A 27,251-nucleotide genomic window follows, 5' to 3' on the forward strand; every position below is an offset into this window, starting at 1 on the left:
GGTGTGGGCATTGCTGATGTCCTAGACCTGAATGGAAAAGCTGTGTAAATGAATTCAGTCTACTACATTCATCTGTCCACCCATCCTTCTATCCATCCGTCCATTGGTTTAGTACCCGTGTGCTAGATACTGTCTTACTCCCTGTCATGAGAAGGAGTGTGTAATGGAGTATGTATAAATTAGTGAAGGGCTCAAGGGCACAGTACACTTTCTGCCCCTTAGGGCAGCCGTACTCCCCAGGTGGCGTCAGAATCACCTGGGAACTTGTTGGAAATGCAGATTCTTGACTCCACCAGTCTCTGAAACAGAGACTCTGAGGGTGGGGATGGCAATCTGTATTTTACAGGGCATTCTGGTACATGCGAAAGCTTGAGAACCACTGCACCATTGCAAAGACTTCGCTGAGGACATTCAAGTTAGCTCTGGAAGAATGAAGAGGAATTTCCCAGGTAGAGGCAAAGGCAGGGAGGTATGAAATAGCACAATGCCCCAGGCAAGGGATTGTAGTTGGGTCCGACAGTAGCACTGGAAGAATGGTGGGAGAGTAAGCGGGAGCCACCATTGGAAGCATTTTCTATGCTAGGCTGTGTAGCTGGCATCCTGTATGAAAGCGAGAGCCACAGTAGCAATTACTAGAAGGCAAGGACATATGATTTGTAGAGAAAGTTGTTTGACATATTATTAATTGTCACATGGTGTATCTCTTTTACCTGGTAGCATAAATGAGTGTAAAATGTTCTAACACACTTGGAGCTCCTAAAGGGAAGTGCTTTTTAAAATATGGAGCTATAAAGTTTATTTCAAGCCTGTTTCTCAGGCCCATGGAATGGAAGTTGGGTTGTCCTGGGTCCTGGGAGGTCTCCGTCTTCTGCATAATGACAGGGTGCCTGGCACATAGCTAGGCTTTCGGTATCTGCCGAGAGAAGAGAAGGCCCCACCCTACTGCGCTTTTGGAGGGCACGTTGTACTCTGCAGGACTGGAAGAGGAGAGCTGAGTTGATTAAGGGTAATGTCGGCTGATTAGATAATCTGAAAATTAGTCTGATAATGTGCAAATTACCTAAAAGAAGCATATGATGTCATTGCTACACTGATGGGAAAGATCTAATAGATATTAGTCTCCTGACATCCCTGTCCTCTAGCATATGGCCCTGGGGCAACGAGTAGAGCTTTAGGAGAGAGAGTGAAAATTGCCTTTGACACAAGCTTAAGGATTTTGGATCACTCTAAAGGTGCCTAAAAAACCATAAAGCACACACAATCCACCACTTACCAACCTTGACGCAGGAAATTCAGGCTTTGTTCCAGGGGAGAGAGAGGAAAATTCAGATACAGGGCTCTGTCTGGAAAAGTGAGCTGCTTCTCTCTTCCTGAAGAGCAAATTAGGGAACTAACAACAGGTGTTCTTCAGGTGAATTATTATTTAACTAAACAGTTTACAGATTATGAAGCAAGCGAAGAGAAACCTGAGGGGTCCCTCTGGCCTTGAGGATAGATTTGGAGTTAATTTTTCAGACCTTTTGTCTGGGAGAATGGCAATGGAATTGGCCAGGCCAGAGTGTGAGTCATGACCTTGTCACTCTGCCATCTTGTGCCTGTGTGAATGTGGATCAGTCACTGGCACTTCCTTGCTCCTTTGTTGCCTCATCTGTAAGATGGAGAGAGTAACCGTACTGACCTCATGGGGTTGCTTCCAGTCTTCAGTGAGATGGTGTGGGAGTTCGGCACCATGCCTGCCCGTTGCAAATGCTGATAGCCCATCTCTGTGCCCTTCGGACCAACAGAGTATGTCTATGACCACAATGGCTAATCTGAGTCAGGGCCTGTCTGTGGCTGTGTGATCCCGGGAAACTAACTGCCTGTGGGGGTCTCACTGGCATCAGGCGAAGCTATCAGAGCCTGGCCTGGCCCTGGCGCATCCTTTGCTAAACCTTAGATGGTTTAGGGACAGAAGGACAGCAATCCTTCTGTACAGGCTAAACGTGAGTACTTATTGAGCACTTACTGTGCATGTGCCCACTTGTGGGACTAAGTATAATTGGGCCTCTAAAAAAGCAGAGGGCGCCTGGGTGGCTCAGTTGGTTAAGCGACTGCCTTCGGCTCGGGTCATGGTCCCGGGGTCCTGGGATCGAGTCCCGCATCGGGCTCCCTGCTCTGCGGGGAGCCTGCTTCTCCCTCTCCCACTCCCCCTGCTTGTGTTCCCTCTCTCGCTGTGTCTCTCTCTGTCAAATAAATAAATAAAATCTTGAAAAAAATAAAAAAAATAAAAAAGCAGAACATGTGGTCTTAGCCCTAGGACAATTTCAGGTTTAACTGGGGAAATACGATGGATGCAGGAAACCTAGCAGGAGGACGCTGTGGAGTAGAGTCCAACCTGTGTAGCATCCCTGTATTACCGTCCCATTTCCCCAGGATGGGGCATCCAGCCACCACTTGCCTTTCTGTGAGCCTCTTTCATTTCTCTTTCTCTCATGTTTTGGGCCTAATTACCTAGAAGATTCTGGATTGAAGAATTCCACATCCTGAGTAATGACAATGACAGTAATACTTGCTGACATTCCTTGAATGTGTCAGACACTGTGCTAGGCAGCCCACGTCTCTCTAATTCACTCCTCGCAGCAACCCCGTAAGTAAGGTAGATGCTGTGTCCCCTAGAGGACATCAAGGCACACAGACCCTGACCGATGTACTCATGGACATGGAGCGTGAATGTGAATTCTCCCATCATGTGTCACTTCTTGGGAAGCTTATTTAGGCCTTTGATTCCCCCCCACCCCATCTTTATCAGAAATAAAATTATTTTACATAGGAGAAGAAAGAGGGGGAGAAATGACAGAAGGCCTCCCAGGTGCCAAGCACTTTGCACACACAGGTACATGCTGGGACTCTCATTTTGTAGAAGAGGAGACAGAGTCTCAGAAAGGTTGTGTCACTTGCCCCAAGTCACATGGTTATCAACATTGGGAAGCTGAGATGTGAATGTGCTTGAGTTGGACACCATTCAATTAAGTCAGGACATTGGAACCCCAAGTGATGGATCCTAATCTCAAAGATGGGATCTTTGTCCTAGTAGTGTCTCTTAATTTTTACATGTAGGACAGTTGTGAAGTGCATCATAGTACACAGTGGCTTTTCAAAAGAAACGAATGTATTAACACGCACTTATCTTGGACTGCCTAACAAAATACCATAGACTAGTGGCTTAAACAATAGCGATTTATTTCTCACAGTCTTGGAGACTGGAAGTCCAATATAAAAGTGCGGCTGTGTCCATGTTTGATGAGGACTCTCCTCTTGGGTTGGAGATGGCCATCTTCTTGCTGTGTCCTTGCATGGCTTTTCCTTGATACATGATGGTAGAGAGAAGCAAGCTCTCTGGCGTCTTTTCATATAAGGGCACTATTCCTGCCATCCTCATGACCTTATCTAAACCTAATCACCTCCCAGAGACCCCACCTCCAAATACCATCACATTGAGGGGTAGGGTTTCAACATACACATTTTGTGGGAGATGCAATCTAATCCACAGTAGATACATTTAATCTTCAAAACTAACTTTAGCTGTTTGTGGTGTTATGTGCTCCCCCCCATTACAAATTCTGCCTGAGATTTTAATTCGTAAATGAGTCTTACTTTAGAAAAAAAATTATACATCTCTTAGTTCAATAATTTTCCTGCATCTTTCTCTCATTTGTGTCTCGCTGTCTTTCCTATCCTAGCTCTTACATATATCTCTTTCTGACCTTGTCCTTTAAAAACAATAATGCTGTGCCAAAAGTGAAAATCCTTTAGGATTCATCCTTGGCTATGTTTTCCTTCATCACCTGTACCAGCTTCCTCTCCAAAATATACTCCAAATCTGTCTTCCTTTCTTCATTTCCTGGCCTCTACCAGCTCCTGCCTGGAATCACTGCAACTTCTTTATTGGTCTGTCAGCCTGTTTTTACTCCATGGAGTAGCCAAAGCTGTCTTTTTATTTATTTTTATTTAAACATACATTTTTTTTTTAAAGATTTTATTTATTTATTTGAGACAAAGAGAATGAGAGAGAGAGAGAGCACATGAGAGGGGGGAGGGTCAGAGGGAGAAGCAGACTCCCTGCCGAGCAGGGAGCCCGATGCGGGACTCGATCCTGGGACTCCAGGATCATGACCTGAGCCGAAGGCAGTCGCTCAACCAACTGAGCCACCCAGGCGCCCCTAAACATACATTTTTTAAAGTAGGCTCCACACCCAGTGCAGAGCCCAGTGTAGGGCTTGAACTCACAACCGTGAGATCGAGACCTGAGCCGAGATCAAGAGTTGGACATTCAACCGACTGAGCCACCCAGGTGCCCCAGTTCTTTTTAAAATATAAAATAGATTATGCCATATTCCACTCTCAGAACTTATATCACACTTGAATATGATCTAAACTTCTCACCTTGAGGGTCTGCATTTTTTCTTCTCAAAGTGTGATCAGTGGCTTCAACATCAGCTGGGACCCAGGAGACCAACTCATCCAGGTTTGCCCAGGACATTCCTGTTGTAGACTGAAAGTCCTGTGCCCTGGGAACCCCTCAGTGCCAGGCAAACCTAGACGGTTGGCTACCCAGTAGGGGAGCTTGTAAGAAATGTGGAATCTTAGGCTCTAAGCCAGACCTATGAATCCTAATCTGAATTTTAGCGAGAGGCCTCCATGGTTTGTTTGCACAGCACTCACATTTGAGAAGCCCTGGGGCCTGCTGTCTACTCTGACTTGACTTCCCTCAGGTGTGTGGCTTCCGTGCCCAGGGTAGGGTGGTAGCTGGTGGGTGTGAGAGCCAGTGTAGCCGCTTACTGACATATGACCCGAGACAGCTACCTAGCCTCCTTGTGCTGCGAGTATCATCTGTGTAAAATCAGAACATTAATGCATTTATCTCTTAGGGTTATGTGAAGATTCCATAAGTCAATTCATATAAAACGCAGCATTAACAGAAAATGTGTGTAACACACGTGTCGCTCTAGACCAGTGATTCTCAAGCTTGAGCACATCAGAATCGCCTGTTCCTTAAGACAGAACCTGCTGGATCCTCCCTTAGAAGTTTGGACCTACCAAATTCTAGGGGCCTAGAATTTGCATTTTTAACAAGTTCCCAGGTGAACCACTACCTTAGAGAAATCCACTTTTTGGAAACAGATGTTCAGTTTGTTTTCTTTTTTCTTTTGGGTTTACCGAATTAAGATGACTGGCCAGGAACCAAGTTGCACTGTTGAGTCCAGAGGATAGACTTAGTTTTCACTCTTTTCCTAAGGCTCTGTCCTACTATGGCAGACGTGTCTGTGGCTCTCAGCACCTGCTTCCTGGCTTGCTTTCTCGGTGTGTCCGCCTCTGGGCCCGCATCCCTGGGCTGGGCTGCCCTTCTGCTCTGTGGTCTCTTGACTCTGTCCTAATCCTCAGGTCTGATGCTAGAGGCACATCCTTTTCCTTTTCTTGAGTACTGTTTTTCAGTCTGAAGGATCTAGAAAATGCTGCTCCATTGTGGGCTGCTGGGGTTGACATAGCCAAGTACCCCGGAGGTGGTGGTGAGGAGGAGTGTAGAGAGGCAAGGCTGAATAAGAGATGAAGGGAGCTTGCTGAATTCTAATATCACAATAATAATATCCTGACAACTTAAATGGACGAGGCTTATCCTGCTCTAAGGCGCAGAGATGTCCTGCAATTCTCTAAGGGGAATGACACCACTTCATTCAGAGTCCTGTTGACATAGTTACTCTCAGATTAACCGTTTTCCCCTTCCACTGACTCATTTGGTGGCAATAACAAGTTGCTACGCCAGGGCATGAACTGACCCACATGACCTTCCACTGGAAAATTGAAATACCTTCTTGTGCTTTCCCTAATCAGCACTGCGAAAAGTCCTCAGCTTTGCTTGGTCTTTTCCTCGCTTTTCCGAAGCATCGGTGACAGACCCGAAGTTGCCAGCCTGAGGCTGGAACACAAAGGACATTGCTAATGGGTCACGTGACCACCGAGCCCGAGAATTGGGGATGTGCTATCCAAACTCCTGGCAAATTGCAACTCTAACTAAATACGTCCGTCAGGACGGAGACATCGATGTGAGCAGACGTGTCTTCTGTTTTTACGGCACAGTGTTTAGGAGTAAATATTCTCAAGCTGTGTGTCTAACGGTGTGAGTTTTGTACTCCCCAAAGATGAGGGAAAGGAAGTAGAAGCAAGGATGGGTGGGGTGACTGACACCACATTTAAAACTTTTATAAAGATTCTGCAGCCACTCAAATAGTAAGACAGGCTGTTTTCTCTCCAGCGGCTATGGGCCCCTGGCGAGAGGCCCTCAAACATGGGGTTCAACGGGCTTTGGAGCCAACTGAGTCTGGGAGTTCTTAACTCCTTCCATCCTGGTTTTCCAAGAAATGCCTCAGGGAGAGGGTTCCTGAGGGAGGGAAGGCCCATTGGCTTTCTCCACCACAGCTTTATTCTCTCCGCTGGGTCCCCAGTTACTTCTTCTGCTCCCTCTGTCTGTCCCCGCTATGAACAGGCTGATGCTCAGTGCCTTAGAATGGTCACTCGGTACTCGGGCGACACTTGACAGCCACTCAACTCCTAGTCTTTGACTTCCTTTGCCTGAGTTTTTTCTTTGTCCAAAAAGCGTCTGTGAAGATTGTTCCTCCTTTCATGAAGTATTTATGGCCAGCACTGAGTCAGCCACAGTGCCGGGTGCTGGGGATTCCACCATTAAAGACACTGCTCCTGCCCTCAGGGAGCTCTCGGCGGACGGGGGAGAGATGCCGCCGTGCACACAACTCAGTGATGAGAGGCTGAGCTCCTCTGGGTTTGGGAGTCCTCCCTTTTCTGATTCTACCTTCACCCTATTATAATTAGCAAATCATAGGCCGGAAAGGGACCTTCCGACCTATGGGACCCAGCATATTCTCTTGCCGCTAACTAGGCATGCACTCCACCCCGGGGCCCGAGGCCTCTTCAGAGAAGCCCACTCCTCCTACCGTGCCTTTGTTTGACTGACTCTGCTCCCTGCTTTCCTGCAAGCACGCTCTGCCATTTTAGCTCATTCTTTCTCGTGTTGTCCTGAACACCACGGACTGTGGTGAATTTAGGGCCATCCATAAACTTGAAGACTTATGAATCAGCCCTTGGCCTTCGTCTCTGCTGGCGGACTAATCTCAGGGCCTGGAATCACTCTGCATTAGTAGCCCCGCCTCCTTCATCCTCACCTACATTCACGTTGTCCCTGGTGCTAGGTGGCACGATGGCCGGTGAGGGAGAGTGAGTTCTCTGCCCATGAGCACTCGGGCGACCCAACGGGTGGGTGGGGAGTGGCCCCCAGTGTCCGTTTTCCTGCTGGGCTCTGCAGTCCCCTTGCCTTTTCACATGCGGGGAGGTAGGCCTCATTGGTCTTCCTTCTGGAGCCCTGGGGTAGGGCCTGAACTGCTGTTAGTGGCCAGGAAGAACGGGCCTGAATGGAATCACAACGTTTTTATTCCTTGGATCTGTAGGATTTATTTTTTCATCAGTTCTAGGGAAGCAGTGAAAAAAGGTGTCCGGCCTTGGGGATAATTTATATGACTAAACACGTAAGGAGTAGGGTGAGCAAGAGCATGAGAATTAAGGCCATTTATCCAGGCTTTGAGGCTCTGTTTGCCCTCTGGTCCAGCCTTCCCCACAGTCTTTATCTTGCTCCTTTAACCCTCTCCTTGCCCTGCTCCGTGTGGGCCCACGCAGAGCTCTGTGTTGCTGCCCCAGCGCCCTCCCGCTCCCCGCGCCTCCCACAGCCCTCATTAAAGGCTGGGTACAAGGGAGCGGGATGTGGTGGTGGCCTCCAGCTGAGGCCTGCTCGCTGATTCTGAAGGGAAGGCACGTTGGCTTCCACCCTCCCTCCTTGCCTTCCCTTCCTTCTCTCGCCCAGCCTGTGTGTGTGTGTGTGTGTGTGTGTGTGTGTGTGTGTCCCCTGTGTGGCCAGCCTGGGGCTGCCTTTCTGTGTGTGTGTGTGTGTGTCCCATGTGGCCAGCCTGGGGCTGCCTTTCTGCGTTCCCTCTTTCCTCTCCCCTTTTCTTTCCTCCATCCTCTGAAGATGCGCTCTGCACAGCCAAGTGGCACTGGCTAGGATGCTTTACACTTGAGAGATGAAGTAATAACAGGTGGCAAGACCAGAGGCTGCCAGAGCCCAGGATTCCGGTTGCCATGGAAACAGGTCAGCCCTGTGGAGGGATGGGAACTGTCAGCTGTGGAGGGTGGTGGGGGAGCCAGTGAGAGGGGGCGAGGAGAGGCACAGCTTCTCCTGGAGGGCTCTTCTCACTGCCCCCCTGCTCCCCAAGGGCCACACACCCCAACTCGCAGGCCCTGGAAGAAAGAGCTGCTGGGCGGCACGGCTGGGTGGTGGGCATGGAGCATGGTCGCGTGCTTGTGCGCACCAGGCCCTGGCAGGCGGTCTGAGCGTCTGCTCAGGATGTGAAGTCATGCTTTTGTGGATGTGCCATTGGGGGGCGGGTGGCTAAACTTCTGGCTTGCTTCCGATTTCCCTAGGACACTTGGGACGCAGCTTTGGTCTTGGCAGAACCAGATGAGGGGCTGTTGCTGGTGGCCAGACTGTCCTTGCCACTCCTTCTTTTCTTGAGTGGCAGGCATATCGCCGCAGAGATCAGACTGAAAGGGGGAAAGACAGTCCTGTCTAGGCGGTAGTTTTATGGAAGATTTGGGGCCTTGTTTGCCAGAGACATGTGGCCTGATTAAAGGGTACACTAATACCTTTCCAGAATGACTGCTCACCCTTTACCGAGTGTAGTGGTGGGACTGTTTGGGGCTTGGCTTTTCCTTTCTCTTGGTTTGATTTGAATGCTCCCTCCCATCTTCTGTTTATTTATTTGTGTGTGCGTGTGTGTGTTTCTTCATGAACCTTGTTCTTGATTTCCATTTCCCCCCACCTTTGAACTTTGTAGAGTTATCTCCCCCGGGTAAATTCCTAAACTCTTAAGGCTCACTTTATTTTCTCGGCAGCTTCCTTGTATCTCTTATATGATCTCAGCCCATGAACATTAATCAACAGAAAACCAAATCCATCATTATGGACGCTGCCATCGAGATACCACTCAGGTCTTTGCCCTCCTGTTGTCTTATTCTATAAAGTGGGACTCCATTTCCCCTCTGCTTAAATCCCTCTCGCAAGGTCTGTGTGAGCTTCCTATTTATAGTAAAATCCTTTTTATAATGATCTCATACATGGTATCAGGAAATTGCTCATGGCTGGGTCAGGCCATAGGCCAGTATAGCTGTGGTGTAAGCTTTACTTAAAAAATAAATTCCTTCCAGAGCCTCTGGAATTCTCTGGAGAAGTGTTTTCACAGAGTATGTGACAATAAACAGGATCACGCAGTATGGATTACTGTGGTAGGGACATGAAATTTAAGTTCAAAGGGAATTTCTGTTGTTATCAGGCCAATCTCAATCATCTTTATCCCTTTGGGCTTCCTAAATGACGTACTGGGTGAATCAAGCTGACTCTAAAGAGATTTATGAAATATTTTATATGCAAGGTATGGCCAGGAAGTGTTTGCCTCTGGACTTTCCAGGAGGCAGATAGTCTATGGGGACATAGAAAACCCAAAGGTGAAACCAGCCCCATAATCTCTTTGGGTTTCAGTTACGTCATCTTCAAATAATCCCCACTTCACAATGTTTTTGTGAGAATCAGTGAAACAACATATGTAAAGCATCCAGTGGAAGGTCTGTCACAGTTTTGTAGTGTAATAAATGTCTGCTTCTTTTTCTTTTCAAGAAACCGTTGAATAAGAGGGAGGCTGTATGGGTAGGAGCAACCTGGACAATCAATTGTAGTCTTGTTCTTTCTTATATATTTGTGTACAAGATGATGTTTGTCCTACTGTAGTAGGGGTGCAGCGTTATTTTTCCAGCAACCCAGTGCCCTCAGCCACCCACTCTTGTTTACTCTGGGAGCTAGACATGACACCAGGCCAGATGACTGACCAATCCATTTGGACATGGACCAGCACTTCTCTCTGAGGACTTGGGAAATAAACCATGTAGTGAATGATATTCAGAGTGACTCTACCACAGGGAAAGCAAACACAGTGTTCTGTCCCCACTAGGAGGGATGTCCCAGGGGTGTCACTGGGCTGTCTACTCACATCTCTGCCATCCTTTCTAAGCCATTCATCCTCTGCATTGTGGTTAACCATTTCCTGCATGCAGGGCATTTAGGTATTCCAGTGATGAGTTAGACATGGTGCCCAACCTGAAGGAGGAGATCACTTAGTACAGGGAGCTGAGGCAGTTATACACGGGTATAAACAAGAGAAGGGTCATAAAAGTGATGTCAACAGAGTGCCCTCCCCAAGGCCTGACTGGTCTTTCTGGCTGGGGAATTGGGAGAGCTCTATGGGAAAACTCTCACCCTGAAACCAATCCTAAATGCCAAAAAGTATAAGAGAACCAGATGCAGAAGCTTCTGATTAGTCTATCCCACACCATTTGACCAAGATGAAAGGAAGCTCTGAGTTCACTATTATGAGAAGAGTGTAGGATTTTGCCAAAAATGAAGCATAACTCTTCACTGTCACTTTCTCTGCTGGGTCATTGCTAGACTAAAATGATACCCCTCCCCTCTCCCCAGCGATGACATGTCACAGCTCCACACAGCAGGGCCTACAACTGGGGTCTTAGCACCTTCTTCACCCCCTTGGCCAGGCCCTTTGTATGGCCAGCAACCAATACAAATATATGTGGGGATGCTGCTCTGATTCCGTCTTCTCAGAAACTTCTCTTCATTAGATGAATTAAATTCTGTTCCTTTGGTCTTTTTACACAGGACCAATTTCTCTATCACTACCTGCTTTGCCCTACTAGATCATTTCTGAATTTTTAACTTCTTGCAGTATTGGAGTCCCTGATTCAATGAGGGCATCCTACCAATGATCTCTTGGTGGGAAAGACTGTAAAGAATTAGGGGCGCCTGGGTGGCTCAGTCGTTGGGCGTCTGCCTTCGGCTCAGGTCATGATCCCAGAGTCCTGGGATCGAGCCCCGCATCGGGCTCCCTGCTCCGCGGGAAGCCTGCTTCTCCCTCTCCCACTCCCCCTGCTTGTGTTCCCTCTCTGGCTGTCTTTCTCTCTGTCAAATAAATAAAAAACCTTAAAAAAAAAAAAAAAGACTGTAAAGAATTACCCGGGAGTTCTTATACTCTATTCTACTTCATCCTCATAAGTCACAAGGCATACACTATGTTGGAGAAAACCAGATTCTTTGGTTGCTTAAAGATTTTGTGAAAGGAGAGAAAATCTGACATAATAGGAAGTCCCTAAAAGAACAGGGGAGACAGATGGTGAGGCTGGGGCTCCTGAGACTTTTAGTGGGATGATACACGTGGACGTCTTTGATCGCTTTTCATGTGGGAAGCTACTTGAGTTGTGATTGGCATCTCCATATTTTCTTTCTAGTTCCTATCGCTTTGGTTTGCACTCAGCCCCGAAATTTCACATACCCCACTTCTTCCTATTCACTTTTTGATTGATTTCTAGGATAATCTCTAAATAAGAAAACCCTGAGTTTATTTGCTTCATAGACATGCTTTGATTTTCTTTTAAGATTTTTTTATTTTATTTTATTTTATTTATTTGACAGAGAGAGAGATAGCGAGAGCAGGAACACAAGCAGGGGGAGTGGGAGAGGGAGAAGCAGGCTTCCTGCCGAGCAGGGAGCCCGATGTGGGACTCGATCCCAGGACCCTGGGATCATGACCCGAGCCGAAGGCAGACGCTTAACAACTGAGCCACCCAGGCGCCCCATGCTTTGATTTTCTTAAGAGAGTTCTAGAAATGTTGAAGATGGCAAGTGAGAGAGAAGGATGAAAGGAGCTTTCCACTGGATTTGGGCAACTAAAATTTTAGAGAACAATTTTTGCAGGCGTACTGATTTTGGAGATTATTTGCAAAACCGTTCTTTATGACCTTTGATGTCTTTGAGATGCAGTGGGTGATGAAGAAAAAACCCACACTCAAGAGGCCACAGGGTGTGGTCAGCTCCTCCGTCTGCCCCCAACAGCCAACACCTTTTTTGCAGGGAATTGTCTGCCTCCCTGAAGATGAAAATCAATGACTTAGAAACTGATTAAACGATCCAAATAGCAACTGATAAATGGATTAACTCTCTATAATGTAATTCTGCGAGCTTTTGTCTTCTGCCTTCCCCAGGTAAGTTTTTCTATTCCTGGAGGCAAAGCAGAGGCATGGAGGAAGTGAAGGCCAGAGGGAATCATATTAAAGTGGGTGAATCCGTTTATCACTTACTGTCTGGATGGTATTTCTGCTCACATATCTGCTTCCTTTTACAGATTTGTACCCTACGGGACCCTGATTAATGTTAGCCAGTAAATAATGAAAGATAGCAGCAGACATTGGGTATAGCGAGGAGGAAGATACCCCCGTGGTTTGGGCTGATCCCATAAACAGACAGACTTTTCTTCTTAGTTGCAAACAGGGAGTATTCATGTGACAAAGAAATCTCCACAATAGGGATCGAAAAGCAAGAGAATGGAGGCATTTCTCCCCATGCAAAGAAACCTGTCCAAGCTTTTTCAGCCAGCCCCTAGGAACTGAGGATGATTTCAGTGCTTGAGAATATGTGCCGTTCTCACAAGCTTTGTTTTTAAGATCATGTCCCAAGATTTTTCTTTGCCTTTGGATAAGGACCTTTGGCAGGGGTGGCTTACACAGGTCTTAAGCCTTAAGGCACACTCAGAAACTCACCATTCAACTTATCTTTGGCATGAGGCTGAGCTGAGTGCTCAGGTCTGATTCTAGGCCCTTGAGGTCTGCTGATTAACTAGTCCTGGATTCTCTCCATACATGCGAGTCTGACTTTAGGGAGATGAGGCTGAACAAGAGTGGACACTTGTGTACCTACCAAGATGTTCATCAGAGTCCCCAGAAACATCTTCAGTGTCCTTCCTGGGAATGACTATTATCAGTGCTTCTTTGGTTTCATTTTCAGGGACAGAAGGAATATCTCCCAAACAAGAGCATCTTTCCCAGGGGAAAGGCCTAGGCTTTGCCCATTCTCTCTCCCTCTCATCCCACCACTGGTTATGGTTACTACCTGCTGTTTGAAGCCTAAGCTCCAAGAGTTGGTTGTTCAGGGATGAGAGAAGTTTACTTGACTAGTAGGCCTTCTGGATGCTTTGCTCATCCAGGGAATGCAATCCGAGGAGCAAGGTAGTTTTTGTAAAAACACCGAGATGGGTTTTGCAAATATTGCCGAAATTAAACTAAACTCTGGATGGCTTCCAAGAGATTAGAACTATTGAGCTGAAGAGGATCAAAAAGAAAACTTAGACCAATTTAACAACTTGGTTGTAACGAAACCTCACATTCTAGACTTGATATTCTTTCTAAAACAGATTCTGCCACTCTGTGGGAGATAAAGGGCCAGTAGAAACTCATGACAGCCTAAAATCAGATTTTTTTTTTTTTTTAATGTTTCCATAGCCCAGAAAGGACCGGATGGGACAGTCATTCCCAACAACTACTGTGACTTCTGCTTGGGGGGCTCTAATATGAACAAGAAGAGTGGGCGGCCTGAAGAGCTGGTATCCTGTGCAGACTGTGGACGATCTGGTGAGTGTGGCCCCTTCTTGCATCTGTGCCCATAGACCAGGAGCTGTTCCACTTGCATCCCTCCGCCATCTTGTGTGGGGGCTGGAGGGTGGAGTGGAGAAGACATGGTGGTGATTTTGGGTGGAGAGGAGTTTTCAAGTCATTTTGATATTTTTCTTCTTTGAGTCTTAAGAACGAAAAGTTGTGCCCTGGGCTGTAGGAAGAGGGGCTTATGTCTGGCCTCTCCACGAGCTGGATATTTCTTTGTGTGTATTGTGGTGGACAACAGTGAGCTAGTATCTAAGAAACACTTGGAGACACAAGCAACATGCTTCCTTGTATCAGATGGTGCGCACCTAGCAAAGAGATGTGTGTGTTCTCTGGAAGTGCCCAGGGCATCCTGGAAGAGTATGGAAACATGAGTGTAAGGAGAACAGCCACATCTTGAGCTGTGGGAGTCTGAGGCCCCCGGGGCTCATGGGCACCTGCATAAAGACCACCTCCATTGGCCACTCATCCCATTTTCCCATATAAAACAGACAAAAGAGACCCTGATAGATCAAGGGGGCCAAAAGGCAGGTGTTCTCAGGGCTGATCTGGAGTCGACTTGGCGTGTTTTAAAATTTTCATCTTTGACCTCTCCAAAGACTAAAATGACAGAAACAGATTTGGGTCTTGTTCTCTCATTCTTAAACTGAGTTCAGACCTTCAGGTTTTGTTCAAGATGTTTCATTTTGCAATTCTAACCAAGCCATTATCTTTGGCTAGTCGTGGTTGGTTGGTGAGACCTATTTTTCCTATTGTTTGATGTGCTAGTGAAGCCGAAGCACAAGGCAGGGAGGAGAAATGATCTCAGCTACATCTTCAGTCCAGCCCAGTGCTGACTAGTGGGTGAGATGCTGGTCAGCTGGGTGGTTGCTGTAGCAGTGAGAAGCCCTTGCTCCTTCCCATATTTCTCCCCACGGTCTTTTCTGCCCTGAGGCCCAGGAGACAGACTGAGGTGACCGCACCTGAGTTTACTGTAACAACTCAGTTCTTCCCTTGCTTTGCTTGCAAACCTGAACTTCAGTCTTTTTATATTTGTTTTTGGGCTTGTTTAGGGTTCCAGACTGACTTGAGTAGCAAATCAGTAATTGGAAAAGGACCGTGGTCTCTAGTGCACATACCCTCAGCAGTGAGCTCTTAAGGACCTGACTGGGTGGCCCGTCCATGTTCATTTGTTTTCCAAGCAGGATACCTAATGTTGAACTCTTTACTCTGCTGGTGCTAGCTTAGAGGAGAGGGCTCACGTGACAGTGCACTCTGGGTTTTAAATACTTAAAAGAAAATGAATAGTTTTAGAAATAATTAAAGAAGATGAAACAAGTGAAATTCAACTCAGTGTTTTTTAAAAGCAAACGATCAGACAAAATCTCTATTGCCAGAAGCAAAGTCACCTGGCGGAGTGATATTCTAGGCAGAATGTGATGGACTGTTATGGGTTTGGGGTGCATTAGAGAGGGCAGCTTCAGAATGCTCACTGCAAGCTGCTTGACTCTTCTCCTTTTCTTCCCTACAAACGATGGGGTACTTGGATCTGTTCCACGGGGGACCAGACGTGGGCACTTCGTATTGTCTATCCAAAGCCTCTCTCCTCCCAGCCTTTATTCAGCATTCCTCCCTGCCCCCCCACCCCAGGATCTGTCTGCTATGTGACTCAGGGGCTATTTGATACCAGCCTAGGTGTTCTCATTGCATTTGCCAATTTTGGTGGATGATTTAGTCAAGGTCTGACTCTGATGCTCCTGAAATAGTCACTACCTTGGGAATAAACAGGTGGCATTAGCCCATGAGACATGCTTGTGAAGGCAGGTGGGTGAATACTTCTCTAGGGCCTCCTTGGAGTCTTTCCAAGGAAGAGTGTGAAGCTCAGAAAAACCGTCTTTCCCTTTCCATCTTCCCCTCTACCTCTGCTTCCTGGGGAGGAAATGAGATTCCTGAAATTGACACCATAAGTGAAACATTGTGACCTCATTTGGGGGTGGTCCTGGGGCCCATTTACAGTGTGAATAAGTTTAAACCTGAGTTTTCTGGATTTCAGGATACTGTATTTTATTAGGCTTTTGAAACCCCTATTTCCTGCTTTTTTAGTGCTCTGAGTTAGTTTGACAACTCTGGACTTTCTGGAGTAACTAAGACCGGGGCGTGTTTAGTGGCTGGAGTGTGTGTGTGTGTGTGCACGTGTGTGCACACACACAGGTGTGTATGTGCACGCGCATGTATGCGGGTGCAGATCATCGGAATTTCCTCCAGTTGTTAAAGAAAACAAAAGACTCTTCTGTGGCCTACCGCTTATCAGACTTTCCAACTTCTCGCTTTCAGTGCAAATGAACTACGTGGTGTAAGGGCAGAATTGAAAGGGTGCCATAAGAATGGGATTAGAAATGGGTAAAAATAAAAATAAAATGGATGGAGGCTTAACCACCTTGAATGGGTTATCTGACAGTAATACCTTTGTAAAGCTGACTGTCAAAGTGAAGGACAAACAGTGTTCAAAGAAACAGTGTTCAGTTGGTACTGAAAACACCAAAGAAATACCAACCAGGCTTAAAAACCACCAAGGCAACTCGTTGTCTGGGGCGGGGTTGAGCGGGCATGCATGCGTATGCGTGCAGACGGAAGACGGGAAAGAAAGACCACGGTTGAATCTGTCGCTGTCAGAGCTGTGGACGTATGCATTATGGTAGAGATGATGCCTTTCTGGGGAGGGAGGAATCCTTTTCCCTGGAAATGTTGGCTTTGTCCCATTACCCTGAATTCCTGTCACCAGGTGATGCACCCAGCTAATCCCTTTTGGTGTGAAATGGTTTTTGGTCTTGCTATTAAGAGTAACATTGTAAGAATGTAATAAGAATATTAATAGTGCTGTCTGTTGCTTAACCCATGTGCTGATATATTCATCATACATGTCAGCTCATTTGGGAGGAGAAGGCAGGAAGGAGGAGGCAGCGGCCGCAGCACGCACCACGGAGGACTTATTCGGTTCCACGTCAGAAAGTGACACGTCAACTTTCCACGGCTTTGATGAGGACGATTTGGAAGAGCCTCGCTCCTGCCGAGGACGCCGCAGTGGCCGGGGTTCGCCCACAGCAGATAAAAAGGGCAGTTGCTAAACCCACGGAACAGACTCTCTGGGCGACTAACCGTCACCCTCTGACTTTGGTCATTATTCTGGGTCTGATATATATTTTTTTTAAATGAAAGTCAACTTTAGGTTTTCCCTTCATCCTTGCTTTTTCCTCTCTCCTTCCACACGCATCCTCCCCCCCGCCCCCCATTTTGGGTATGTACAACAGAAGCACAAACTACTGAAACAAAGCAGAACAAAAGAGCAGGATAACAGTCCTTCAGAGAGATGGCATTGTGACGTACTGTTTATTTTCCGTAGAAATGGGAAGTTAGGCGGATTGTCTCTCTTTGGGGGGGGGGTGGGGATCTTTTTGACATGAGCAGAGTCGATTTCCTCAGTTTTCCTATTTATTGGCAAAATGAAGAGAGGAGGAACATTGGGTTTGGAAACAACGAATAACATTAAAAATGATTATTTATGTATTCTAGCTATTATTAGAAATGGACCTTTTTTTTTTTTTTTGAGAGAGAGAGAGAGAGAAGGCAAATCAAAGCAATTGAAGTGATATCCTGCTTGGGAGAGAGCCCCTGGGGGAGGGATTGATTCAAGGACACCTAGTCGGGAGGATTTCCTCGCCGGGAGATGATGGTGCTTTCTGTACCCCACGGAGTGTGTGGCTCCCTACGGCAGACCCCCTCCCCATTTCTGCTCCCTGACCTTTCCATCTTCCTCCCTGCTTGCGAGAAAATGTCAGCAGCTCCTGGGAAGTCTGGGCCTCCGCGTGTGGCCTCCCTCCAGTGCCTGGGCCCTGACTCCAGCACCTCCCAGGCTCCTCCCCTCCACCAGCATAGCTGCTGTGGTGTAGTCTCTGGGCTTCTCCTCACTTTCCTCCTGGCGAAGAACAATTTCCGAATGCAGGAATGGAATATAAACAGAAAGTCATGGACTCAGCAGTGACAAAGCAAGCCGAGGCCGCGCTCATGGAAGGAAGAATGATACCTCACAGTATATGTCCCTCTCCCCTGGCCCCTGTTGACAAACATAAATTCCCGTTGGATGATCAAGTCTCCCGTGTTTCTTCTTCCATTTTTTTTTTATAGTGCCCTCCAGGCACTTTGTTTTATGTTTCCAATAGCACCTCCTGAAATAAACCAAAGCGACACTTGCTCAAGGTCCCTGGGCGATGGAGAAGACCATCCACCTTGTTGGCAGTCCCAAGAATGAACAGCTGTGCAGTCCTAGTCAAAAGGTATGTGTTGGCTGGCCTGTCTTACAGGGAGGGCAAAACCATCATAGTTGTTTTTTTTTTTTGGTTGTTGTTTTTTGTTTGTTTGTTTGTTTTTTCTTTCTTTCTTTCTTTCTTTCCTGTTCCTCCCCCAGCTTGTCTTTTGTTTTCCTGGGTTCACACCACCTTATTAGTGTGGGCCTGGCTACCGGCGTGGAGTGTCTTCCCTCCAGCCCTCTGCTTTCTGCGTGTGCATGCTTAGCCACGTGGGCCTGGGCCTAGTGTGGCAACCGAGGCTTGCTTGGACTATGGGAGGGACCCTGTGCGGAGAATGGTGGGCTTCTGGCTTCTGGCTTCAGCCATAAGAGAAAATGGCTGGGGCAGTGCTTGGCTCACTCTGCCTCCCTTGGCTGCATCTGGTGGGTGGAGTCCAGGGGTCTGAGGTCGGAGCTGGCTACTGTACTTGGGTGGAAGGAGAGAGTTCAGCCACATGGGGTCTGCATGTCTAGGGTGGTATTCCTTGCTCCACGGACCAACTTAATAGCCAAGGGGATGAGTCCAAATTAAAGAGGATCTCTGATTAGGAAAACACTCAACTGCACTGATCTGAAGATTCTAAACTTCCACTAAGTGTGGTCAGGGTCTCCGGCCGCCATGAGAGCACAGGTCCAGAGACATGGGTGCTGCCATTTGGCTCGGGTTGGGAGAAGCAAGTAGCCACCCAGGCAACAGGCCGCTTGTTAAGTGTCTGGGAAGATCTACTTTGACAATCCGGGCTTTGCAAATCTCCATGAATGAGACCTCTCATTAAAATAACAAACCCACCAAACAAAAGCAAAGACTAAGGAAAGAAACCCACAAATGGACTCTTTGTGCTTCCCTGGTAGCCTGAGACAGAAAGAACTTCTACTTTTCTCCTGCTTGAAATGTGTAAGTGCTGGCCTGGGCATTTGCTGTCAGTTGTGAGAGAATGAAAGGAACAACCTCACCCACTTTGGGGATGTTCTGCCTAATCTGTATGTGGCCCTGCTCCTAGCAAATATGGAATAAACCTCCCATGTTGTAATATTCCTGCATGCTCACCTGTGTGAAAAAGCCCATATGGTCAGCTGCAGTTGATTTCTGCTAAGGGGGTATGACCTGCTCGTGCTGTCATTCTCCTTATCATTTGTTCTGTTGCTTTGACTTAGATGTTGGATTCCTAGCATTGCGACTTGCTCTCACTGATGAAGTGTGAGCTTCTATGTTAATAAAAATATGTCTAACCAATCTATACGATCTTTTAAAATCTGTGTAGTTGTTTGTAGTCCTAACATTTTCAATGACAGCTTGCCTTTGAACTTGAAATTTAAAAAAAAAAAAATCTACTTAATTTGAATTATAAAAAGCCACCTAATTTCAGAGTCTAGCTTGGGATTCTGAAGGAGAACCAAAATGAAGACCTGTCTAAACAAGGCAATCTCCCATGGAAAGATTTATCCGAGGGTGGCTAAATGCTTCTCTATTTTAATTTTACGAGCAGAGCTGGATCTTCAGTTTCTCCTTTTGGGGGTAGTAGATGTCCTCATCTTTCTCAGTTGGTGTAGCCAACCGAGCATAGTAATGTATCCTAGCATGGCCTGAACACCTTGTCTCACCTTGCTTATAGCATCTGTCAAATGTTACATCCTTTGAAAAAACAAAAAGGAACTGGAGGGGACTTCGAAGATGATCAAGTTCAAATTTTCCACTTTTCTGTTGAGAAAGATCAATCCAGAGAGGTTGAGTGAGGTTTGAGGGAGTGGAATGAACGTAGCTTTGAAGACAAATGTCTTAAGGTGAAGGAAGGAAACTCAGAGGAGGTGCAGGAGAGGAAGCTGGCTGTCTTGGGTTTCCAGATGCCTGCATGGTTGATGTTATACCTCTATTCCCCTTTCTCCATATAACAACTGCCAACATTTATGTGCCAGGCATTGTTCTGAGTGCTTTCCCTAGGACAGTTCATTTAATGTACCTAAGGCCTCACAGTTAATAAGGAGCCAGTTTTTGATCCCTGGCAACCTGACTCCAGGACTTGTATTCCTTTATTATTGTTCTGTGCTGCCACTTGCATGGTCCTGTATATGGAATATAGGAATATATTAAATACATATATATTAAAAAATTTTTATTTATAATTTTTAAAAGTTTCGATATCATTAGTTTATTATAAAAGAGAGACATGGAAATTCTTTACATGATGTAAGCTTTCAGAATTTCAGTGGAATGGGCAGCTTCCTGTGATGCCATTTCAGTAGTGATTTTTTTCAATCTACGTACTTCCCGACAATGTCACCCATCGTCTCTAAATAAAAAGTAATCCTTGTCATCTAGAACTACTTTGGCGCCTCTGTATTCTGGGAGAAGAACTTTATTTCCAGCTTTCATGCTAACTGGTTGAATCTCTCCACCCTTTCCTTTAGAGCCCAATCCAGCAAGCTAATACAGTTGCTTGCAATACTTTTCCTTGAGATTTTCCTGGAATCATAATGCCTCTTTTGGTTATGGTTTCGGCTGCACTTCTTTCAACTAATACTCCTTTTCCAACTTGGTCAAAGAGGGGAAGATATAGATAGGTAGGTAGGTAGATAGATATCCCTCGCTTTTTCTCAGGTCCAATCAAAGAAAGGGGTATTGTAATGAATATAGCTTTAAAAGATAATCTTATTAAAAGCAAATTTAAAACTGAAGAGTAAACAACTAGATCCCCAAAAAGACAATTCCGATTAAAATTCTGTGCAGAATATTGCAGAGAGCTCATCTTCTAAACCATCATTTCTAGACATTCCCTACTGACTGACACCTATTAGGAATGAAGTCTTTTTTGTGTGTGTGTGTGACCTCAGGAGTTGCAAGAGCTGCGCCTGCAGTCAACACATCTATCATTTTGTTGCTGCTCTTGTTAAATAAGTATCACTACTCAAATTCAATATAAAAGAAATTAGAGTCATCAAGATGATCATCAGTGATCTGACTAGTATCCTTTGTCCTCAGCTCAGGAAAGCACCACCCAAAATGCTTTAGACATGTCACCAAATTTTCTGAGTCTTAGCCCAAAGATAGGGGAACCAAAGATACAGAACTTTCTAAATTTGTTACAAACTTCCAATCCCCTGGGGAGAACTGTTGATGTAAAAGTGATGACTGTTGTTGTCTATCTGATGTTTTTTTTCCCCACCTAGAACAATCTAATCCTTTATTTCTGTTATTGAGACTGTGTAGAGATCAGGTCCTGCAATCTGTAACACTGGGAGTGAGAAATATGCATTTAATATTTTAAAGGTACTTTAAAGTCAGTAATGCAATTTGCTACTGGTATTTTAGAGAGAAGGATTTAATAAAAATATGATGTTCACATCAATTGTACCCCTTTAAACCTTCCTGCTTACTTTGTATCTCTCTATGCACCTAATGGGCTGCAGCCTGATATTGCCTTTAGATAGCACTTGAGGGAACACAAGATCATTACTCGGGGAGAGAACTAAAAGCTGTTTGGAGGTACTCACTTCATGGTGGAATAAAATTAATTAATATTATCCCAATATGCCTCCTGTTACATCTGATGAATATGATCTTAAACTTGTACTTACAGTTTGAGCAGCCTCACCAGGCTCAGTAAGTGGTATTTGGGTCTTCTAATAATCTTTCCCCAGTCTATACGGACTTCTCCATAGATCATATTTTGAGATTTACTGAGTAAAATGAGTAAAGCTTTTGAGGTCTTTCATTCAAGACCTCATTGGATTGAGAGGAGGTATTTGATGCTATAAAAACAAAATAAAACAAAACAAATTCACATTAGATTCCTGTTGAGAAATAGCAATGTTGAAGTCCTTGTGAACTTTCCCAAGGAACTAAGGTTGAGCTTCTTACATGGGCAATGTTTTGGTGGTGATATTGGGGTGGGGGTGAGGGTGGGAGGGGTGAGGTGTCAGAGAGTGAACACTTCACATGCCCAAGTGCTTCTAACACTGAAGAATTGAATTATATGATACTGTTTTGCTCAATAAAAGTGATTTCTGACCATTTTCTCAAAATAACAGTACCAGAAAAACCATTCTGCTTGATTGATTTACAAAATAGCTGAGAATGATGGAAGAACACTGTCAGAACTGAATTATTAGCTAAAAAGCATTGGCAGTTAGGTTTTCAAAGTATCTCCATACTGGCCCTCAACCAATGACTAAGGCTTAAAAATTGTTAATTTTGAAATAATTTCAGATTTATAAGAAACTCACACAAATAATACAAAGAATTCCTATGTACTCTTAGATTCTTCAAATAATCTCAATAAAATGATCACGATCAGGAAATTAATATTGATGCAATACTTCCCAGTCTATAGACCTTATTCATATTGTGCCAGGAGTCTCACTAATTATGTCCTTTTTCTGGTCCAGGATTCCTCTAGGATCACATGTTGTATTTAGTTGTCATGTCCTCTTAAAGCCTTTTAATCTGGAGTAGTTAGTTCCATAGTCTGTCTTTGTCTTTCATACCTTGATGCTAGTCAATTCCTAGGAAGCCCTTCTCTTTGGGTTTGTGTACTATTTCCTAAGGGCTACAGTCAGGTTATGAATTTGGGTAAGAGTACCATAGAAATGATGTTGCACCCTTCCTCAGGGCCTCATATCTGGGGGCACATGATTGACTTATCCCATGATTGGTGACTCAGACATTTGTCCTTTCAGCTTAGGTTCAGGCTAGTATGTTTATACACATTTTCATTCATATATGCCTTTATTTATTTGGTGACTAGAGGCTGAATAACAGCGGTATGCTTATGGCTGCTCAGCCCTGTGAAGAATAGGATGAAGTTAAAGATGGGACCAATGGATTTGGTGTCCACTGGATTTTTGGCAATCTAGTTGGGCAGACCAGATATTCGCAAGTAGTTAAAAATGTGTGAGAGCATCATGGGGTAGTATGTGATTATTTTTGCTGGGCATCACAGTAGTCAGGGAGATTTGCTTGGAGGAAGCCATCCAGATCAACTAAGAGCTCTAGATGGGCTATTGCTATTTAATCTGCAGGCAAGAATGTCTGTTGTCAGAGAGGATGGAGATGGAGCTAACAAAAGGCAGAGCTGGAGATCACAACCTGAACCATGTAAAATGGCAAAATCACAAGTGAAAAACATGCTAAAGTATTGTGCTGTCGTGTTTTGTTCATGCCACTAGTTTGGTGCTTAACATAACATGACTGTAGTCTTTCTCATGCAGCAGATGGTGTGTTCCTTGAGGGCAAAGATGATGTCATTCATGTCCCTTGGACAGTGCCTGACACCATTGTGCCATAATTATTTGTTGAAAAAAACAGAACTGAGCAATGTTTCTGAGCTAATTAGTGGAAGGATTTAGTGTCTTATTCCATACATGGTGGATGCTCAATAAATACTGTGGACCGAGAGGTTGGAGAGGACATATCTGGACACAGCATCCATTGGTCAAATCAGAGGGGGGCTGGTTCTCCAGGAGCCAGTGAAGTAGTGATGGGGGGTCAGGAGGGAGAATGAGGGTGTGAGGAGAGGGGTAAGGGGAAAGTTGAAGATGTGTGGAGGGATGGAAAGGTAGCCTCCTTGAAGGGGACTGAAAGCAGAAGACTGAGAGGCAGTGGGACATTTTCAATAGCCTGCCTTTGGCCCAACCAGAGGAAATGAAGGAGGAAATGGATGTTAGGAGCACAAGTTTGGGAACCAACCAGCTATTTTCTAGGTGGCTTAAGTGGGGCAAAAGAAGAATGTGTATGTGTGTGTGTGTGTGTGTGTGTGTGTGTGTGTATTGGGGGGGTCAAGGAGGGAAATTTGAAGAGATTGAAAGGGCATCAGGGTATGGTTATGAGAGATTCACTAAAAGAGTAGTAGATGATATCTGACTGGAGGGGTTGGGGGCACTGGGAGAGGCACAGAAAGACTCCCGGAACGGAGTGAAAATTTGGGTGCCCGATAAGGGAACACTTGGCAAGCACCTGTGGGAGGTCTGAATGCCAATTAGTTTTATCAGTAGAGTGAAGGGGCTGGAAGCAGGAGGCACAGTGAAGAGATGAGCACTAGGGAAGAGGACCAGAGTCTGGGAAGGGGCACCAGGAAAGCAGATCTGAGAGGTGAGACTGGGAGGGGGTAGGATGGGAGGGAGGGGAGGGAAATAGGAGCAGCTGGAGGGGGAGGGCTTGGTGGTGGGTAGAGGTGAGGCTCTTCTCAGCCTCCCTTTGAAAACATTAAGTAGACAGATAGAGTCTTAGTTTTGGGCGCATCTATACCAGTCTTGTATCCCTGAACAGTGAGTAATGCCTTGGGTATTAGAAAGAAAGATGGAGGATGGGGGAGTTCAACTGAGCCACTCATTTGGTTTTGAACTTTGGTCCCTGCTGCCTTGGCCATTTTCAAGTTGGACCCCTCTTTCCTTTCCTCCCTCCCTCACCACCCAGCCCAACATGTCCTGGGCACTGTTTAGGGGTACCCAGCTCTGCGCTCTGCTTCTGGGGTGAAATGTGATAGTACTTGGTTGTATTGCTTTCTCCTTTGTGTGGAATACTCCATTCCAAAGACTGAAATAACTTAGCAGATTTCATTTCGGCTAGCAGTAAAATCCACTCCTGGTTGGTACTTATTCTGGCTAAAAGACCTGTGAGGATTGAACTGCCACCAGGTTCCAAGGCTGACAGTTGGGATCACTGGGCTAGTTCAGGACTCGAATGAATCTTTGGGCTTGGTTCTCTCCCTCAGTAATTCTGACAGCCTGAAATCACTTGGGGTTGGGGGGCGAGGGTGTGTGCATGAAGCCTCAGACCCCAATGGGGTATCCGTTGGGGTTTTTGTAATTGCCACTGGTCCTACAACCTAGAACTACGCATTTCCACTTAGGTGACAGGTAGACAGATTGCATCGTAATGGTCCTTCTGGGGTATTTTAACAGCGGGAAGATGCAGCTTCCAAGTAGAGGAGAAAGAACAATAGATTTTGCCAGCATCCAGTTTTGCCTTCTCCACCACCTAGGGACTGAAACTGCAGCCGCGTCCTCACTGTTTCTTGTGTCACCTGGTTGCCCAGGCGCAGCTGACCTTCCCGATTGCTGGCTGATCTCGTGCTGCTGGTGCTCACGGCACAGGAGACACCGGCCTGGCTCTCCTTGCACATGGCCGTGGTCTCATTAGCATGGCCATAGATAGTACGTTCTCTTCCTTCCTTCCTTTGTTTTTCTTTTCAATTCATTTCATTTCCACCACCCCCTTAATTTTAATCTTTCCTTTTTTAGGTAGTTGTCCTGTACTGTTGTTTTTGTTTTATCTTTCGTTGCCTTTCCCTCTGCAGTCAACTCTATGACCTGGGGACTCCGGCATCCTCCAAGCAAGCCATTTCGAAGAAGGTGACAAGAAGCCACGTTGATTTGCGCCTCCTCCTCCTTCTCCTCTTCCTCTTCCCTTGCCTGGCCCCCTCCTGCACGTGTGTTTCAGCCAACACAGGAGCCTGGATTGTGGAAAAGCCTCCAGCACGACTCAGCTCAGCTCAGAGAAGTCTCGGGAATGGCCTAAGTTTGTGCAATAAGAAGATTTTTTTTTTCCTTTTTTAAAATTCTTCATTACATTTTCTTTAAGTGTCTGTGAGAAAATACCCAGGTCAGACTGGAATTGCTCTACAATAGAAATAACTAAACACGAACAAACTGATGGAAAAAAAGAGTTAACTATTTTATTTATTTCAATATTTAAAAGAAAAAAGTGCTGACGTGGCACAGTATTTTTGTTTAAAGTACCTTCTACTTCGAAAGTTAAAAGCAATTTTGTGAAGACACGAAATCAAAAGAGTACTTAATGTAAAATAAAGACTGCATATTAACTCTAAGGAAAAATACCCCACATTTTTAATAAGAAAATAAAGATCAACTCTGCTCTCTCAGGCTTTTAAAAAAGCCATTCATGTATGTGCTTTAGGTATTTTTATTTCTGCGAGTTGGATGTGGTAAGTGAGGAGTGATTGGTTTTTTTTTTCCTTCTTCAAAATTCTATTGAAAGTGTTGGTGATGTTCTGTGGTTATGTGTTAAGATGTGACCAAAATAAATTAGCCACAAAGGCTATCAGCAGTCTCTCCATCCCTGCCCCCCACCAAAAAAACTCCTTTCCCCACCCCCTCCCCGTAGGCAATCCCCATTTATCTGGATGTCAAGAAGCAGCTCGCCTTCTGGTCGTCATGTCTGATGAGGCCTAGTTCAGAAAGGAATTCCATCTAGTGATTAACCATATCTCTGCGAGGGCAACATTTTCAAATACAGCTTTGTTTAAAATAATGCAGTGAAGAAAGAGCGAAAAAAAAAAAAAAAAGGATGACAAAATATGCATCAGCTGAGATGATGTTCATTTGGTCACCTAACAACTTCCAGAGGAGACTTGCAGAGGGAGCCTTCTGCTGAGCTGGCTTTAGGGGGCCTAAAGTTCTAGAGTTATCTCCAAGGATGAGGAAGCCCAACCTGAGTGACAGAAGCCTCAAATTCAGTTGCTCGTGGGGGTAAAGGAGAAAGGCTCGTTTTCTAACATGTTCCCTTGTGGCCATGTGGGTGGCAGTGAACGTGATGGCCTAAGAAATGTTAATTCAGCTCTGTGTCTGTGGCCTAGGGACAGAGCTGGGCTGACTGGCCGGGCTACTCCGTTCTATTCCACATCTTCTGCATTTCCATGCTCTTGACCTTCCCTCACTTGCAAGCAGAGTCATCATCATGAACATACAGCCTAACGCCGGATATTCCCGTCAGCGAGTCCTTGAGTGTCAGTGTTACTGAAATGGGTCTGAGCTTGAGAATCTCTCTTGCCTTTGAAAGGGGAGATTGGGTGGCACAGAATTCCTGCTAGCCCCTTCAGTTTTCTCATTCAAGGCCAGTCCCGGGAGGAGCTCACCGAGGGTGTCTTTGTATCCTGTAGCCCTTTTCGGTGACATTTTCTGATAGAAAAGGTCCCTTTTCAAAATGCTAATAATTATAATAATAACCCACTCTCCAACCAACTCCCGCAAGATATAATGTGTAGAATTGTGATAAAGCTTTGCATAATGTAGGGTTTGTATCAAATTTGTGTAAGTTTCTGTTAAATAAAAGCCTGTTTCCAATGCTCCTATAGCATCTCTGTAAATTTTGCTTTACCGACCTCATCCTACTTGAGTTTGACTTTCATACCATCTTGGAAGGATTCTGCCCACTTGCATGCCCAAGCTGTGTTGAACCTTATTGTTTTATTGAGAATCGCGGTGCAGAACAGCGGTTGCCGCTGGCTCGGCTGACGGGTGGTTGGCTTGGGAAGTGAATGGTGCC

General features: G+C 45.6%; 1 protein-coding gene and 1 pseudogene across 3 annotated transcripts in view; one reads left to right on the top strand and one right to left on the bottom strand.

Moving 5' to 3' along the window:
• The window catches only part of DPF3 (double PHD fingers 3), a 129,068-nt gene that overhangs the window by 58,552 nt on the left and 43,265 nt on the right, over positions 1-27,251 (top strand). For 2 of the 3 annotated variants that reach the window (XM_081830269.1, XM_081830270.1), the window contains exon 6: positions 13,495-13,623. In XM_081830269.1, the coding sequence (XP_081686395.1) occupies positions 13,495-13,623 (129 nt within the window). Of the gene's footprint in view, positions 1-13,494; positions 13,624-16,554; positions 17,961-25,263; positions 27,058-27,251 lie in introns of those variants that run through there. The other variant, XR_014148371.1, reaches the window with a different exon arrangement.
• LOC145723318 (10 kDa heat shock protein, mitochondrial pseudogene) lies at positions 20,222-25,089 on the bottom strand (annotated as a pseudogene).

Source organism: Leptonychotes weddellii, chromosome 9 (genome assembly GCF_054177405.1).
Source record: "Leptonychotes weddellii isolate Sample4059 chromosome 9, ASM5417740v2, whole genome shotgun sequence".
NCBI classification, from domain to species: Eukaryota; Metazoa; Chordata; class Mammalia; order Carnivora; family Phocidae; genus Leptonychotes; species Leptonychotes weddellii.